The sequence below is a fragment of the Hipposideros armiger genome, unplaced genomic scaffold (genome assembly GCF_001890085.2).
Source record: "Hipposideros armiger isolate ML-2016 unplaced genomic scaffold, ASM189008v1 scaffold_0, whole genome shotgun sequence".
Lineage (NCBI taxonomy): Eukaryota > Metazoa > Chordata > Mammalia > Chiroptera > Hipposideridae > Hipposideros > Hipposideros armiger.
Window position 1 is genome coordinate 4,204,990 of NW_017731350.1, and position 15,158 is coordinate 4,220,147.

Here is a 15,158-nt window from a genome sequence, read left to right on the forward strand (position 1 = left end):
ATAATTTTGACTTTGAATATATAGAGAAAAAAATTTTTTCCATTTATGACTCTTCAGGGTGGGTTTTTTCTTCCATCATCTACTTCATATATGAGGTCCGACAATTAAGTTCGCAAACTCACCCTAGAAAGAAGTGCTACATACCTCATTGCTGAATATCACTACGGTCACCTTTGAAGTACTCCCCTTGGGAAGCTGTGCTCCAGCGCCAGCACCCAGTCCACCCTTCAAAGCAATTTGGAACTCTTTTTCTGGAATGGCCATCAGAACTGTCGTTGTATTACCCTTGATGTCCTGAATGTCATCAAAATGTCTTCCTTTCAATATTTCCTTTAATCTTAGAGTAAAGAAAGTCATTGGGGGCCAGATTAGGTGAGTAGGGACTGTGTTCCAATACAGTTATTTGTTTACTGGCTAAAAAGTCCCTCACAGACAGTGCCGTGTGAGCTGGTGCACTGTCTCGATGCAAGAGCCATAAATTGTTGGTGAAAAGTTCAGGTAGTCTAACTTTTTCACGCAGCCTTTTCAGCACTTCCAAATAGTAAACTTGGTTAACTGTTTGTTCAGTTGATACACATTCATAAGGAATAATCCCTGTGATATTAAAAAAGGTTAGCAACATTGTTGCAACAAAGTTCACAAACTTAACTGTCAGACCTTATATGTTGATTGTCTTTGCATTAATTCTACATTTTAAATTTCAACTATTTTGATTGTGATCCTTAAAAACCACTTGTCTGTTATTAGTGCCTTTTTAACCTTATATATGATGAAATAATTTCTTTCAGAAAAAAATCTATATGTGAGGGGGAAAAGATACTTATCACATTCTGGATATTACTCTGTGGGGTCCAAGTAAACAATAAATAAGAGACTCCAAGTACATCGACATACTTTTTGATATTTCTTTCTGGCCTTATATTACATTTTAAGTAGCCATGTCTTCCTTATCAGGTGACCTAATTTTAGTAGAAAGAATAGGCCTATCAGTAATGAATTGCAGAGGTAGTTACAGTTCTAGTCCCAGTTCTGCCACTACATAGTACCTTGGATTCCTTGAGCCAGACAATCTAGTTTAACAAGTCTACAATTCCATCTTTGCCTATACTATGTTAATTCTTCCTGCTGGACCATAAATAGCATCACAGCCATCTGACAGCAGCAACTAGAATTAAGATTCATCTTTCTTTTATTTCTTCAACCCTCCCCCAGGCCACTGTGCTAAGCACTTGAGAAATAAAGATTAAAAAATCACACACTGCTCACTCAAGGAACTTGTTGTTGAAAAAGAAAGGCATCTAGGTTATCAAGTGGCTGTATGATGCAGGTGCGTGCTTATGACTGGGAGTATAAGAGAAGGCTTCCCAGAGGAGATGCCTCTGAGAGGAGAAAGGAACAGGAATGACACAGGTGAGAGAAGGATATTTTAGACAGAGGGTTCAGGCTGTACAAAGGCCTAGAGGTAACAGAGAGTAGGATTTGTACTCTTCCTTGAACTTGAAAAGTCTGTTACAGCTGTAACACTGAGAAGTGGAGGGAAGGAAAAGTGGAGGTGAGGAGTCTAGCTTTGGACAAGTTGAGTGTGGGGTGTTGGTGGAAAATTCAATTATGTCCAGTAGTCAGCTGTACACGTGAGCTGAGAGATCTGGTTTAGAGACAGAGAATAGTTATTAGCATGAAGAGATCACTGAAGCCACAGAAGCAGATGGGGTCACTGGGGAGGAGTTGGTGGAGTAGCACGTTTACTGCATAGTTCACAGAAAAGGGAGCTTTGGATGAGCTTCGAGGTATTCATGAAGTGGGTACAAAGACTGAAAAAAATATCCCTCATATTCACTTTGAATATTGTCTTAGTAGAAAATAAATTTTAAATGTCTAATTGTTGTAGTGCACTCATCTTCATGGTATGATAGACTAGAAAAAGTTTCTGTTTTCAGAAAAAGAAGGCATACTATGTAACAGTTTACCTACACGTTCCTTCATTTACTTTGGGCCTATATTAAGCTGCAAGATGCCAAAGCAAAATGCTAAAGCAAAGCTAATGTATTCATCCTTTGGTATGACTATCATCATTTAGCCCAGGGATCAGCAAATTTTTTCTGCAAAGGGCCAGATAGTAAATATTTTCGGTTTTGCAGGCAATAAGATTTCTGTAATTACTCAACTCTGTTGTATAAAACCAGCCATAGACAATCTGTAAACTAATGGCTTAGCTGTGTTCCAATAAAACTTTATTTACAAAAATCATGTGGTGGCTTTTGTTGTTGTTGTTGTTGATTGTTTCTGTTTTTTGAGAAGGCTTGCTTTGAAAGGTTGGAACTTTTCTAGAATTTGTACCAACACAAAGCCTAGTCTTGAAGCCTCCTACCAGGCTGTTGATCATACTTGAGCAAGTTTAAAACTTAGAGCAGTGAAAGAAATTACAAACGTTTCATCTTTAAATGTTCTTCTGATCTCCAGAAAAACTAACAACTTTCCCCCTATTATTTTAAAGCAGTTCATAGAAGAACTGAAAGTTCTGCCGTTTCTTTTCAGTGTGCCAACTGGATGAAATTACTACTCTTTCCACTGTACCTGCTTCGGGGTTTTGTTTGAAGTATAACTGCTGGCTTTATCAAAGAAAAATTCTAATTTTGTGAAAAGTATTTTTTGTCAATCAAAAGTTGGGCTGGAATAAAAATCCAGGTACCAGATGAAGCACCTATGATGGGTGGCAACACATCTGGTTATATTACCTGGTGAAGAAGGAAGGTCCACCCACTAATCACTTTAATCACTGTGTTCTAAATATTGACATGCGATAGATCAAAGACTAGACCCACAACTCTGAAAGAAACCTTGCTAACTTCACTGGAACTGGGGCTTTGAAACCCTGCCTTTCCAGGTGGTTTTGTCAAGAAATGGGAGCAGGAAAGAAGTTCTCCTTTCTTCGCTTTCAGAGAAGAGGTGTTAAAGAGCATGACTGAATATTGACAGAAGTACTATTTTTATTTTAATAAGAGAAAAAATCCTTAGAGAATTCATTAATGTTTGGCTGATTTGTAGTTAGTTGTTAGACCCCCGCCCCCAAATGAATGAGATAAATCTTTTGATTCAAGGCTCTGCAATCAATATCATGAGTGCTAAGAATCTACTTGCTGTTTTGGCTAAGTTGCCATTTTGAAAGAGGAATGGGGAAATATAACTATAGAAGTCTTCTGATGTTAGAGGAAGTACTTCTTCAGGTTAAAGAGAAAAAGCCTTGTCAAATTCTTTGTATACAGAAATCGTAGAAATAAAACTCTTTTGAAGGCCACTCTTGTTCAGACAATCTTGTAATTAAAATATGGATTTATAATCCTTTTGTTGCTCACACAGATAGTGTCAAAGCTATGAACCAGCCAAAGATGACTTCATAGTCTTGAGGACAAAGGAAATGATGTGGCATAATTTTGATTAAAATGTCTTAAGAGATTTCTGGTGCTCTCTGACACAAGTCTCCCCAGATACTTAATTTTTTTTTCTTTTTTTTAAAAGATTTTTATTGGGGCATTGGGGGATGGGAACAGCGCTGGGAAATTGGGGGAAGGGGAACAGACAAGTTGCTGTCCTTTTGTTCTTCAGTCTAGTTGTGGAGGATGTTGCTTCACTGGCCCAAATTGGCACCATCATTGCGCTCTCTTCCCGGGAGAGGCAGATAAGTCGCCAGCTTCTGGACGGCCGCTCACGCTGGCTGCTGGCTACACACGGTAGCCCATGGCAATCCACTGCAGCAGGGGCTGCAGCCTCCACCGTCACCGGCGACTCTCGGCAGGCCAGCTCCAGGTTGAGCTGTTGTTCAGCATCTTAGCTGTAGAGGGCAGTGTCACTGGCCCTCATATGTGGGATCCGAACTGGGGCCCTCTGGCGTCCCAAGCCAGCTCTTAACCAACGTGCCACTCGGCCGGCACTAGATACTTAATTTAATAGTCAAAGGATTTTAGCACTTTTTGTCATAAGAATGAAACATCTAAATTGATTTGGCTCTGAAAGTTAAGTATAGTGCCATGTGAAAAATCTCTATAGAACATCACCATTTTATTCAAGTCAAACAGCAGCTTCTCATTGAAATTCATTGTTAAGTAGCCTTAAAATTTACTTTTTCTTTCACTTACAACACAAGGGATTTATTTCAATTTTTTTCAGGATTTGCCATTAATTTTGCATCAAAGTTTAATTAAACATGGTGGATAAATCAAATGTGTTTTAATGCTACTACCTATTAGAATCTCAAAGAGATAGAAGAAAAGTAAAAAACAGATATCACTTAGAACAAAGAGAATGGAAGAGAGACAGTGCTAATGAAAGACTGAAAAAGAAACAACCTTTTGGAAGCAGAAAGTTGCCTAATATTGTAGGAATAGCTTACAACCTAAGCAGCTCCGAGTGGTGACACCAATGAGAAGTCTGAGATACTCTATGAAGATTATCTTTGGATAAACTATCAAAAGCAAAAATCTCCAACATAATGAAAAAACTGTATCCAAGCTTTGAGTTAACATAATTAACCCATTATCTGAACTGGACTTTCATTAGATTCTTGTAGGGATCCATGAGAGAAAGTAAGAAAATAAGAGAATGTGCTTTGCATACAAAATGTTACAAAGTTCGGAGTCCAACAGGTCCTTATAGAGCCTCTAATTTAATAATAGCTATCAAAGAGAGATAAGCCTCGAACCATTCAACCATCTAGTGGCAAAAGCTGAGCCTGGAGCCTGGCCCTCCTGGCTCCTGGGTGGAGTCCTTATTCTTTGGCACCCTGTTGAGTGTCATTGAGCTGAAACACATATGGAGAGAGGCCTGCACGTAGCGCTTATGAAAGCACCCCAGCTGTGATGCTCATACCTGATCCTGGATACTGGAAGACATTCTGCTGCATCTGAGGATTGATTCCAGCGCCAAACTGTCCCCCCAGGTTTCCTGTCATGCCTCTGTTCACCATGCTGTTGCGGTTGGCTAAGGTCGCCTCAGGATTCGCTGCCAGTTGTGAGAACGGGCTGGTAGAAGTCGGTGGGGTTCCTGGATTTGTACCATAGTTGGGTGGGTAGGGGAACTGCTGCGGAGCACCCTGAGGAAGACGGGGGTTCCCCATTTGAACTGGCAGTCCAGACGAGGGAGGGAGATTGTTCCCGAAGCTTTGTTGCCTCATGAGCATGGCTCTTTGCTGCTGTATTAGCTGCCTCTGTCGGTGCTGTTGGCTGTACAACTCCCGCTGGCGCTGTGCCAACATTTGGGCATTCAGGGGTGGCTGCAAAGGAGAAAAAATTCCTCACTTATTAATATTATTATAATCATCACCTATCTTGGAAAGCTTCCAAGATAAAGCCTAGAGCTTGGGGTAACAAAACATGTAGCAATTATCAGTGTACAAAGGAAAATAAAACAGAAAAGGAACAAAAACCTCTTAAGTAATAATTACAGGGGAGAAAACGAATTAACTATGTTTTACAGATTAAAGGTAGTTGAGAAATGCTGAAACAGTATCTGACCACTAAAGCGGGTTAAATGCAAATTCTCAAAAGTCACACAAAACTGAGAAAAGTCAAAGAAAGTATATATTGATTAGTATTATAAGACAGGTCATGAAAGCGGTTAAAAGAAACATGAAAACCATAAAAAGGAGAAAGAAAATGTGCTCGATGACTTCTATCTTATCTGACATTAGGTGGTCAGGAGACTTTCTTCTTTTCCATTTCCAAAAAATTTACTGTTTCTATTGTAGTATGGAGAAACTCAGGTTCCCCCTTTCCTCAATGAAATAATTTATTCCACTTTGCTTAAATGAATAAAACGAAATAATAGGTGGTTTTAATTTTCTTCACATATACTTTTTTGTTTTTCCAATTTATCTATAATGAACATGTATTATTTTTACAATGACAAAAACCTACAAATATATTAAAAAAGGAAAAATCAGAAATCCAGGATCCATAATGCCAAATAAACTGTTGCTTAAAAAGAAAATAATTAATTAGAAATAAAATAATAAACAGAAATAAATGGAACCAGCTATTTTATATCATTGTAGTATATGACTAATCTAAGCATTACAGTGTTTTAATAGCTATAACATAATAAATGAAGAAAGAAGTGATAAAATTAGGTTGAAATTACTTTTTGGTCTAATTTGCAAAGCAAGATGGTATGTCAATAAAGCCTTCCTCAGAAAATGTCAATTCAGATTGAGAATCTGATTAAAGCATATGGCTCCATTAAAATTAAACTTGCTAACTAGATGTAGACCAATCTAGAAAAAACTGTGACATATAACTTTTTGACAGAAATCATCTTTATGTGAGTTCCAAAAACAGGCTCTTGTTTCCTTGTAATCTAATTACCCTTGCATGAGCTTAACCACTGAGATTTATATCACAGAGAAACCCAAATCCGGATCCATGAAGATGTCAGGATCTGTTGCTTACCAGCAGTTTCTGTTCATATTTACTCTTATGGTTAGTGTGGGCTTTCCATATTTACCCCCAAATCCATCTAGGGCCACTTTATGGAGAAAAGAAGAGTTTTGTCTGAATCCTCTCTAAACTCCCTCACCTCCCAAATTTTTGTGTAAACTAGGTTAAGAAAACAGAAAAAAGTGGTTGAAGCAAAAATACTAAAGTATGTGTGGAAGTTAAGTAGGGAGTATTACAATAGATTAACACTTAGAAGGCTACCCAGTTCTTTTTATATTTAAAGTTCCAATGGCTCCGGGTTCATATACAAGGATTGCCAAATAAATAAAACATAGAAAATGCTGATGCTCAGACTGAGCAGAGAACACAAGATAGTTAAGATAACTCAGCTATGTGACTGGGTTTGGGGTCAGGTTTCAGGTACGATTTACATAGTCTCATATCTTAGGCTTCTTATTACTGATACTATTTAGTACAGTAGTAAGAGTTTTCTACTTAGTCAGCTGGTATCTAATGGCAATGACAACAATAACAATAAAACAAAACAAAGAGCCCTCGGCTTTTGATCAAATGTCAGTAAGGGGTATCGCAAATTCATTATAAATTCATTCTAGAAGACAGCCACACTAAGAAACATCATTAAGAGATCAGCTCACAGACCATTTCAAAGACATTCAAGTCAACACAACTTGGGTTAGAAAGTACTCACAATGCCTGGTTTTCTCACATTACCTGAGGTGTAATTTGCTGCTGCATGCCTGATCTCATATTGATGCCAACAGGAGCATTTGCTGCAAACTGGTTTAAGATAGCTTGCCGATTTTGGTGTATCAACTAGAGAAAAATGGAAAAACGAGATATAGTTCTACATACAAACATAGCAGAGCCCTTATAGGTAAAACAAACATTTTATTGATTAATAACAAGTTTAGTAAGATTACCTCCCATGTTTATTTGTCAAAAGGCTGGTAATTCCTAACATTTATCAAAATTTCCTGCCTAGAGAACACTAAATATAGCACTTAAAACTAGAATACACACATGTACATAAATGTATATACACAGGCATACATCCATATGTATATACACGTCCATATATGTACGTGTGTATATACCTATGTGCATATAAATTACGTGTGTGTTCTACTTTTAAACGCTGTCATAAATGCTCTGCCACTAAATATGTCTGAATATAAACACACACACAAACACACACACACAAAGATATTTATTGTACTTTTAAAAAGATGTTAATACTTAGATATTTCAGGTAAGTGCAAAAGAGAGAGAAAAGAAACAGTTCTAGATCACAAAACTACTGTGAATAAAAAAGTAAGTATACAACAGGATACATTCTACAGAAGTCTGGAAGATGAATGGAGAAGCTGAGGTACTTCTCACTTGGAGGATGCCTATCTAACGGGTACATATTTGGGAAAAATCCAACATGATTTCATGAGCTAGAGAGAATTATGTAAGAAACAAATGGTCTGAGAAAACAGACTATTTATTTAACTGGAAGAAGTAATTACTTTAGACCAGCATCTCCCAAATGGGTATTGTAAAGAACATTGTTCTGCAGGATATTAATAGCTGTGCCGGGAAAATGGCACGCTGTGCCGTATTAAGTATTGGAAATGATGGGTCACATAAGGTGAGACAGATTTCGTTACTGCAGTAATTCTATGCGACTTTAATTGGCCAAAGCACATTGCAGATCTCCAAGAAGGGGATATACTGTGCCATGTATTTATCACAAACCTTTTTTTCTGACATACAGCCACTAACATTATTTCTAGAACCATCTTCTATGGCACAGTAGTTTGGAAGGTGCTATCTATATCAAGCTTAGGGTTCTAGGTCATAGGTATGCCTTAACTTCATCAGGTAACAAAACAAGCATCCTTGGAGGTGATAATACCTCCTTATAAAATCTATAGCTTAAGTAATTTCTTGCTCAATAATTTGATATGAATAAACTGTCCAAAGAGATAATAGTAACAATATCAATACTATTTTGTGTTTATATGGTACCTAATAACTTATAAATTACTTATAAAATATATTGAAATCAGATATTAAGATAGCAATATATTTAATATCTTATATTTTAAACATTAATATATTTTAATATACTATATGCAAACTAGAAAGCTTACGAAAGTTTTGAAGAGAATCCAAGAGCTGTGAACAGTGATTAAATCTTTCACCTCTAAACAGCTCAATTCTTAATTCTGGTTTCATTCATTTTCTGACTCCCAGAAAACAAACTGATTTAGGGGGAAAAGCTCAATATAATCTAAATATTAAAATGACAACTTTAAGGCATTGTGAAATAGGATAAAACATTCAGAATCACTTCAAAAATAAAGATACCAAACCTTACAGTTTTAAAAGTCAATGGGACTCTTAAGTACTCAAATCTACATATTTCTTAAACTCAACAGACCATGGATATAAGTTTGAATAAACTGTTAATCTTACAAAGATTTATAAAAAAACTCAGTATATGCAAGATAGTATATAGAGTTTGAAGGCTACAAAGGTGAGCAATTTCTATCCTCTGGGAATTCTCTGTTGAGTGGCAGAGGCCGATCTAGAACAGTGCAACGCACAGGTGCTGTAATGCATACATACAGACATCTATCTACAGCAGCACAGATTGGAGCAACTAACAGCGCAGGACATGGCGGCAGGGACCAAGGCATGAGTGAGCGCAATGGGACTCTGAAAGGTGACAAAGCTGAGTGGCAAGGAGAATGGTAGAGTTAACTACAGCAGAAAGAACAGCAAGTATAAGAAAGAAGAGAAGGCAACAAGGACAAGTGAAAATACTTTAATTCTTAGTGATGCAGAGAAGTAAAATTGCCAGAGGAGTGAGGGCTGGGATTCCAAACTTACAGTTTACACAGTATTTTAATTGTGAGATGAAATGGGTGGGATGGAGGAAAGATGCTTGAGAAGTAGTGAAAATGAAAAAAAACCACAAAAAACACCTTAGAAATAGGCTATTTTTAGAAGTAAAAGGAATTATTTTAAATAGCTGCAATCTACAAGTACTTTCTGTTAAAGAAAAAATGATTATTTCTGCCCATGAAATAACTCTTGTTCATTTTGGCCTCCCCTTGACTATCTGTGTGTATTACTGTCTCACTTTGACCTGCTTCTCTCTGATTGCTAAAATGCAACCCATTTCCAGCAAGCAGGTCAAGAAGGAAGTCTTCCCAAAAGGATCAGCACATCCTTCATCTCCTTGGAAATCTTAACTTTTGGGGGGAGAGGCTGAGAGTCCTTAGAGCTGGGGACACAAATTCAAAGACCTATAAAGGGCAGGTCGAGAGGTTTGTTGTCAAAAGGAAATGTGGGTGGGGCCTGTGTCCAGTGGAAGAGTACAACTCAGCCTACACATACATATAAAACTCTCTCTCTCTCTCTCTCTCTCTCTCTCTCTCTCTCTCTTCAGGCTGGCTATCATTTCGTCTGTCTGGATGGAATGCTTTTTCAGTGTCTGAGTCAGAAGTCCTTCTATAGTAAACCTAAAAGATGGTTATCTGGGCCAGAGGTTCTCAACCAGGGGTGATTCTGCCCCACAAGGGACATCTGGCAAAGTCTGAAGACATTTTTGTTGTCACAACTACTGGAGGGGTTCCTACCAAGGCCAGGGAGGTTGCTGAATATCCTTCAATGCATGAAAATCTCCCACTCCCCCACTAACAAGAATTATCCAGCCCCAAAATGTTAATAGTGCCGAGGGTGAGAACCCTGATACAACTACTGCATAATTTCTTACAAGACAGAGTTTTGTCTTTTTTTTTTAGCTGAGCCATCCTGCCACCTGTTGGCAGCTCAGCAGCAGCTCAGCTCAGGCCTGGAATCGAACCAGCGACCCTGTTGCTCAGAGCTTGCACTCTTGAGCGAGCTCTTAACCAACTGAGCCAGTAGGCCGGCCCTATAAGAATCTTCTTTTATCAGGCAGTTTTCATTGCCAGAAATTTGGAGGTGAAATATGCTTCTCTGTAGCTTTGGTCTTTGATCTTAGTTCTATTTTCTGGTTGCTTCTATTCTCTATAATATATAAAAGATTACCAGTAGTGGTTCTTACATCAGATCCATACCTTTCTTTAGTATCCTATCACATAACATATCTGGACTTGCCTAAGTATTTCTTTATCTGTTTTGACTGTTACTCCCTCCTTATATTATTCTTTTCTTGATAGTATGAAGACTATGTCCCTTGCTGGAAAAGAAAATAAAACTGAATAGAATAACTACCTTTTGTCAGCCAGTGTTATACTCTTTTCTCTAAGCCAGTGGTTCTCAACCTGTGGGTCGTGACCCCTTTGGGGGTCGAACAACCCTTTCACAGGGGTCGCCGGGTACTCGTATGTGGGCGTATCTGCATGTGGGCCTGGAGACGGATAGAGGAGAGGTGTCTCGGTTCCTAAGACCATCGAAACTATGTGTTTTCCGATGGTCTTAGGCGAGCCCTGTGAAAGGTTGAGAACTGCTGCTCTAAGCAATAGGTCTACCCATTTTTGCGGCTGTCCTTTTTCCCCAAAGAACTTTCCATGTTCTTTATAGGTATTATGGATATAGTTGTTGAGTCTTTGCTTATTTGAGATGTAGGTAGACACTTTACCTAAGGGCTTTAACTGTATTTCTTGATAACCAGCTCCTTCCTTCATTTTTTAAAAAGGCTCAACCAATGCATTTATACTAGTTTTCTAGGATGTTCTTCTGCCTCCTGTCTGCCAACTGGGATTATTCACAACTGTAAAATCAAATTAAAAGTCTTAGATTCTTTGTACTCTGTGCACCGTCTCCCAGTACATGGGATATACTTAAAGTCAAGAAACCATATGCTTTTAAACTGATCCTAAGATCCACTGAAAAGAAACTATGATGCTGACCTGAGTATATCCTACTCTTTCGTTTCTCAAATCATCAGGTACTGTGCTAACTTACTGAGTGTTTGGCAAGGGAGAAGAAGGAAAGAGAGGATATGACCAACAAGTAAACAGATGATATCAATCAAGTGAGGTAAGTGTATTAAAAACAGCATGTTATGAATCTGATGTATTCTAGATACCAAGCCTCTGCCTGTTATATGAAGTTACAAATATCTTCCCTGAAATAACTTCCCCAAGTCTGTAGCTTGTCTTTTTTTTTTTTTTTTTTTTTTTAGCTGAGCCATCCTGCCACCTGTTGGCAGCTCACGGCTGCTCAGCTTGGGCTGACTCGAACCGCTGTTGTGTAGCTTGTCTTTAACTTTGCTTATGGTATGTGGTAACTGAGAAGTTTTAAAATTTAATGCAAACATCAACCTTTTCCTTTTATGTCCTTTTTCTTTTTTTTAAACGGCCATAGAGATCTTCGCATATTCACATTTAGGTCATAAAACACCTAGAGATTTATTTTTGTGTATAGTATGAGATAAGGATCCAATTTACCTTTTCCCTCATGGACAGCCAAATGTACCAGCATTTATTACATAGGCCATCCTTTCCCCACTGATTGCCACTTCCATCACTTATTCAGTCTCTATATAAGTCTGGGTGTGTCTCTGGGCTCTCTATTTTGCTCCAATTGGTAGAACTGTTGATCCCTATGCCAGTTCCACACTGTTTTAGTTCTAAAACTTGGTTTTAAATCTTGATATCTCGTAGGGCAAATTCATTCTCATTCTTCTTTAGGATTGTATTCATGCTTCCAAAATAAGTTTAGCATCTATTTGTCAAATTCCAAGTTGAGGTTTTGACTGGACTGCCATTGAATTTATAGATTTATTTCAGAATGACTGCCATCTTTATGACAGTCTTTCAATTCACGGATATCTTTTATTTGGATCTTCATTTTGATTTTCAATTATGATTTATAATTTTCTAACTTTTGCATATTGTAATATATTTTGATATTAAATTTTCTAATTGGCTGTTGCTAGTAGAAAGAATTGTCATTAATTTTTATTGCTTGATCTTTTATCTAGAAATCTTGCTCCACTTCTCTATTAGATCTAGGTTCCCTGTAGATTCTCTTGGAGTTTCTATGTAAGCAGTTGTATTATTTCCGTATGATAATTTTGTTTTTTTCTCACATATGCTTTCTGTATTTCAAAATTCTATATATTTCAAAACTTTTAGTGTGATGATGGTATTCTCTCTCTCTCTTTTTTTTTGTCTGCGCTGATAATGAACTTACTCACTTAAAATATACAATTTGTCATTTAATGGAATTTAAGGCAGGAGAAAGGGTAGATGCTCTACTTTAGTTCACCAACTTGATCCTGACTGTGAATTATCTGTATAACATTAAATAATATATTTAAACCTCAATTTCTTGATTTTATCAGCTATTGTTATTGCCCACACACAGCCATTTATTCTCCTCTTCTTCTTTGATGACAGAATAAGATTTTACTCAGCTAACTCTCCCAAATCACATATCTCAAGGGGTAATCTAAGTTAACCCTTGCCAGCAATTGGTTCAGGGTGTATCCATGACTCAGTTCTGGCCAGCCAGACATGTCAAGTCTTTTTTTTTCCCTTTTTTTTGGGGGGGGGTGTGTGAATGGGGGAAGGAGGAAGGAGACAAAAACCTTCTGGAAAACGTTGCATGGCTTTTGAAATCAGATGCATAGGAAAGAAATAGTCCCTTTTCTCCTGCTAGATAGTTTTGTTTGCCTATGATATTTGTAACCACGACAGCCATTTTTCTATAGTTGCCAAGGATTATAGGGTAAAGAGACAGAACCCGGGTCCTTGATAACAACCTTGAGTTTCTGAAGTAACCACACCTTGACCTTTTTTGTATCATCTCAGTATTTGAGTCAAAATATTATTTTTTTGTTGTTTTACTATTTTGAGTTGATCTTTTTTCTTTCCTTGTTGTTGAAAGCATCTTAACTGAGACAGTGACTGAGATGAGCTTTGGACAGACCTTCTCATGAAAGCCCTTATGTGGACACATGTGAAGACTGAGCATCTGCAGTGCAAAAGCCACTATGGACTGAGGGCCCCACTGCTGAACAGAAGAGCTTATGGCCCAGAGCCCAAAGAGTAGGTCTGGATAATGTGGCTCATCAGGTAGTAGAGTTATTGTCTTACATGGCAGTGTAAGTTGTTTTTGTGGACTGACATATCTGGGGGCTTAAAACGGCGTGCTCCAAATTTTGTATTTCTCCCACTTGGTGTATATTTCACTCTGTTGGGCCACCAAGACCTCCAACTTTGGACATGCTTCTGTAATATTTAAAGGAAGCAACAAGGAGCCATATTCACCTATTTGCATCCTTTGCATGGCTACTCTGCTCATCAGCTGCTTTAGGAGCAAATCAAAGTAAAAAAATTTTTTTCTGAACTAAGTATGAATTATCATTTCATCTATCCATGAACCTGAACTAGGTTGTTAAGCTAGCCTTGCACGCTGAACCTTTAACGTTAGGCAATGTTTACTGAACTCTATCCTGTAAAATGAGGAAGTTAGCATACCTACATTTTCCTCTACTTGTTTGGTTTAGCACTTAATCACTTGCTGCTGGCACTGTTGTTTAATTTTTCAGGTATATATGTTTTGAATACCCCAAGCTGACTGTAAGTTCCAAAAGTTGCCTCGGTCTTTTATTTTATTTTTTGTACTCCTCACAGTACCTAAGATAGTCCCTCTAAATATATTTTATAAAAAATTAAATATAGGGGAACTATTAAGCATGTCCTATTCTTCTGCTCTCTAATGATGAATGACAAGCTATAACAAGAAATAGCTTCTCTTTAACTTATACTCAGGATATATCACGATTCCTTTTCTTTGTTGCTTTATTCTTCCCCTCTTCCCTTAATCCCTCTTTAAGTCCTTCACTCCACCCCAGCACTGAAAAAATTTTCTTTTTATTATTCTGCCCTTAACATTTTTCCCTATCTCTCTCCCTTTTTCTTTCTCCCTTTCATCACCTTTTTAAGTGAAATGTAAGCACATTTTATATTATTTATTACATTTACTGAATACAATTTTATAGTAATATCTAGTATTTATTAAGTGCTGCTACATGCCAAGTATTATGCTATGAGCTTTAGATGCATTACATCATTTAATCCACACGAGGTAAAGGAGTTAGTTATTAGACTCTTTTTATAGATGAGTAACTAGAAGCTTTAAAAGGGTAAATAATTTGATTATCAACTGCCTAAGTTAAGGTTAGAACTAGGATTTGAAACTAGAGCCAACTCTTACAACCATTGTATCATGCTGTCTTTCTAATTCATCTCCTTTTTCTTCCTTCATGAATTAGTTAAGGCTCCAAAAAAATTCTTTAAATACTTTAAAAAAAATCCAAAGCAATATACACATATAGTTTAAACAAATACAGGAGGATTAGTAACAAGAAGCATGAATCTACAGTCCCTTTCTCACTTCCCAGACACAATACTTTTAACCGTTTGCTTTTTTAGTTCCTAATGATTGTCTCTATTTTTGCTACTTCTACAATTTTGAATATTTATGACACTATACCTACTCATTACCTGTCATGAGAGAGAAGATTTAACTCACCCACAATTCCCAACAGCCCCAAACCATCCTTTCCTCCATTCTCCTAATACAATAACATCACTAGGCTTCAATCACTCCAACTTCAAACAACAAAAATAAACTTCATTTTCTGTATCAACAATCATGAACAGTATCTCTTGATACTCTACTTTATAAATTAAGCTATGTTTCTGTTTATTGATTTAA

At 37.3% G+C, this 15,158-nt stretch overlaps 1 protein-coding gene across 7 annotated transcripts in view; it reads right to left on the bottom strand.

Annotated features, from left to right (window-relative positions):
• The window catches only part of NCOA1 (nuclear receptor coactivator 1), a 216,426-nt gene that overhangs the window by 16,859 nt on the left and 184,409 nt on the right, over window positions 1–15,158 (bottom strand). For all 7 annotated transcript variants that reach the window (XM_019648257.1, XM_019648425.1, XM_019648505.1 and 4 more), the window contains 2 exons: window positions 7,161–7,262; window positions 4,864–5,266 (listed from right to left, as the gene is read on the bottom strand). In XM_019648257.1, the coding sequence (XP_019503802.1) occupies window positions 4,864–5,266; window positions 7,161–7,262 (505 nt within the window). The remainder of the gene's footprint in view (window positions 1–4,863; window positions 5,267–7,160; window positions 7,263–15,158) is intronic.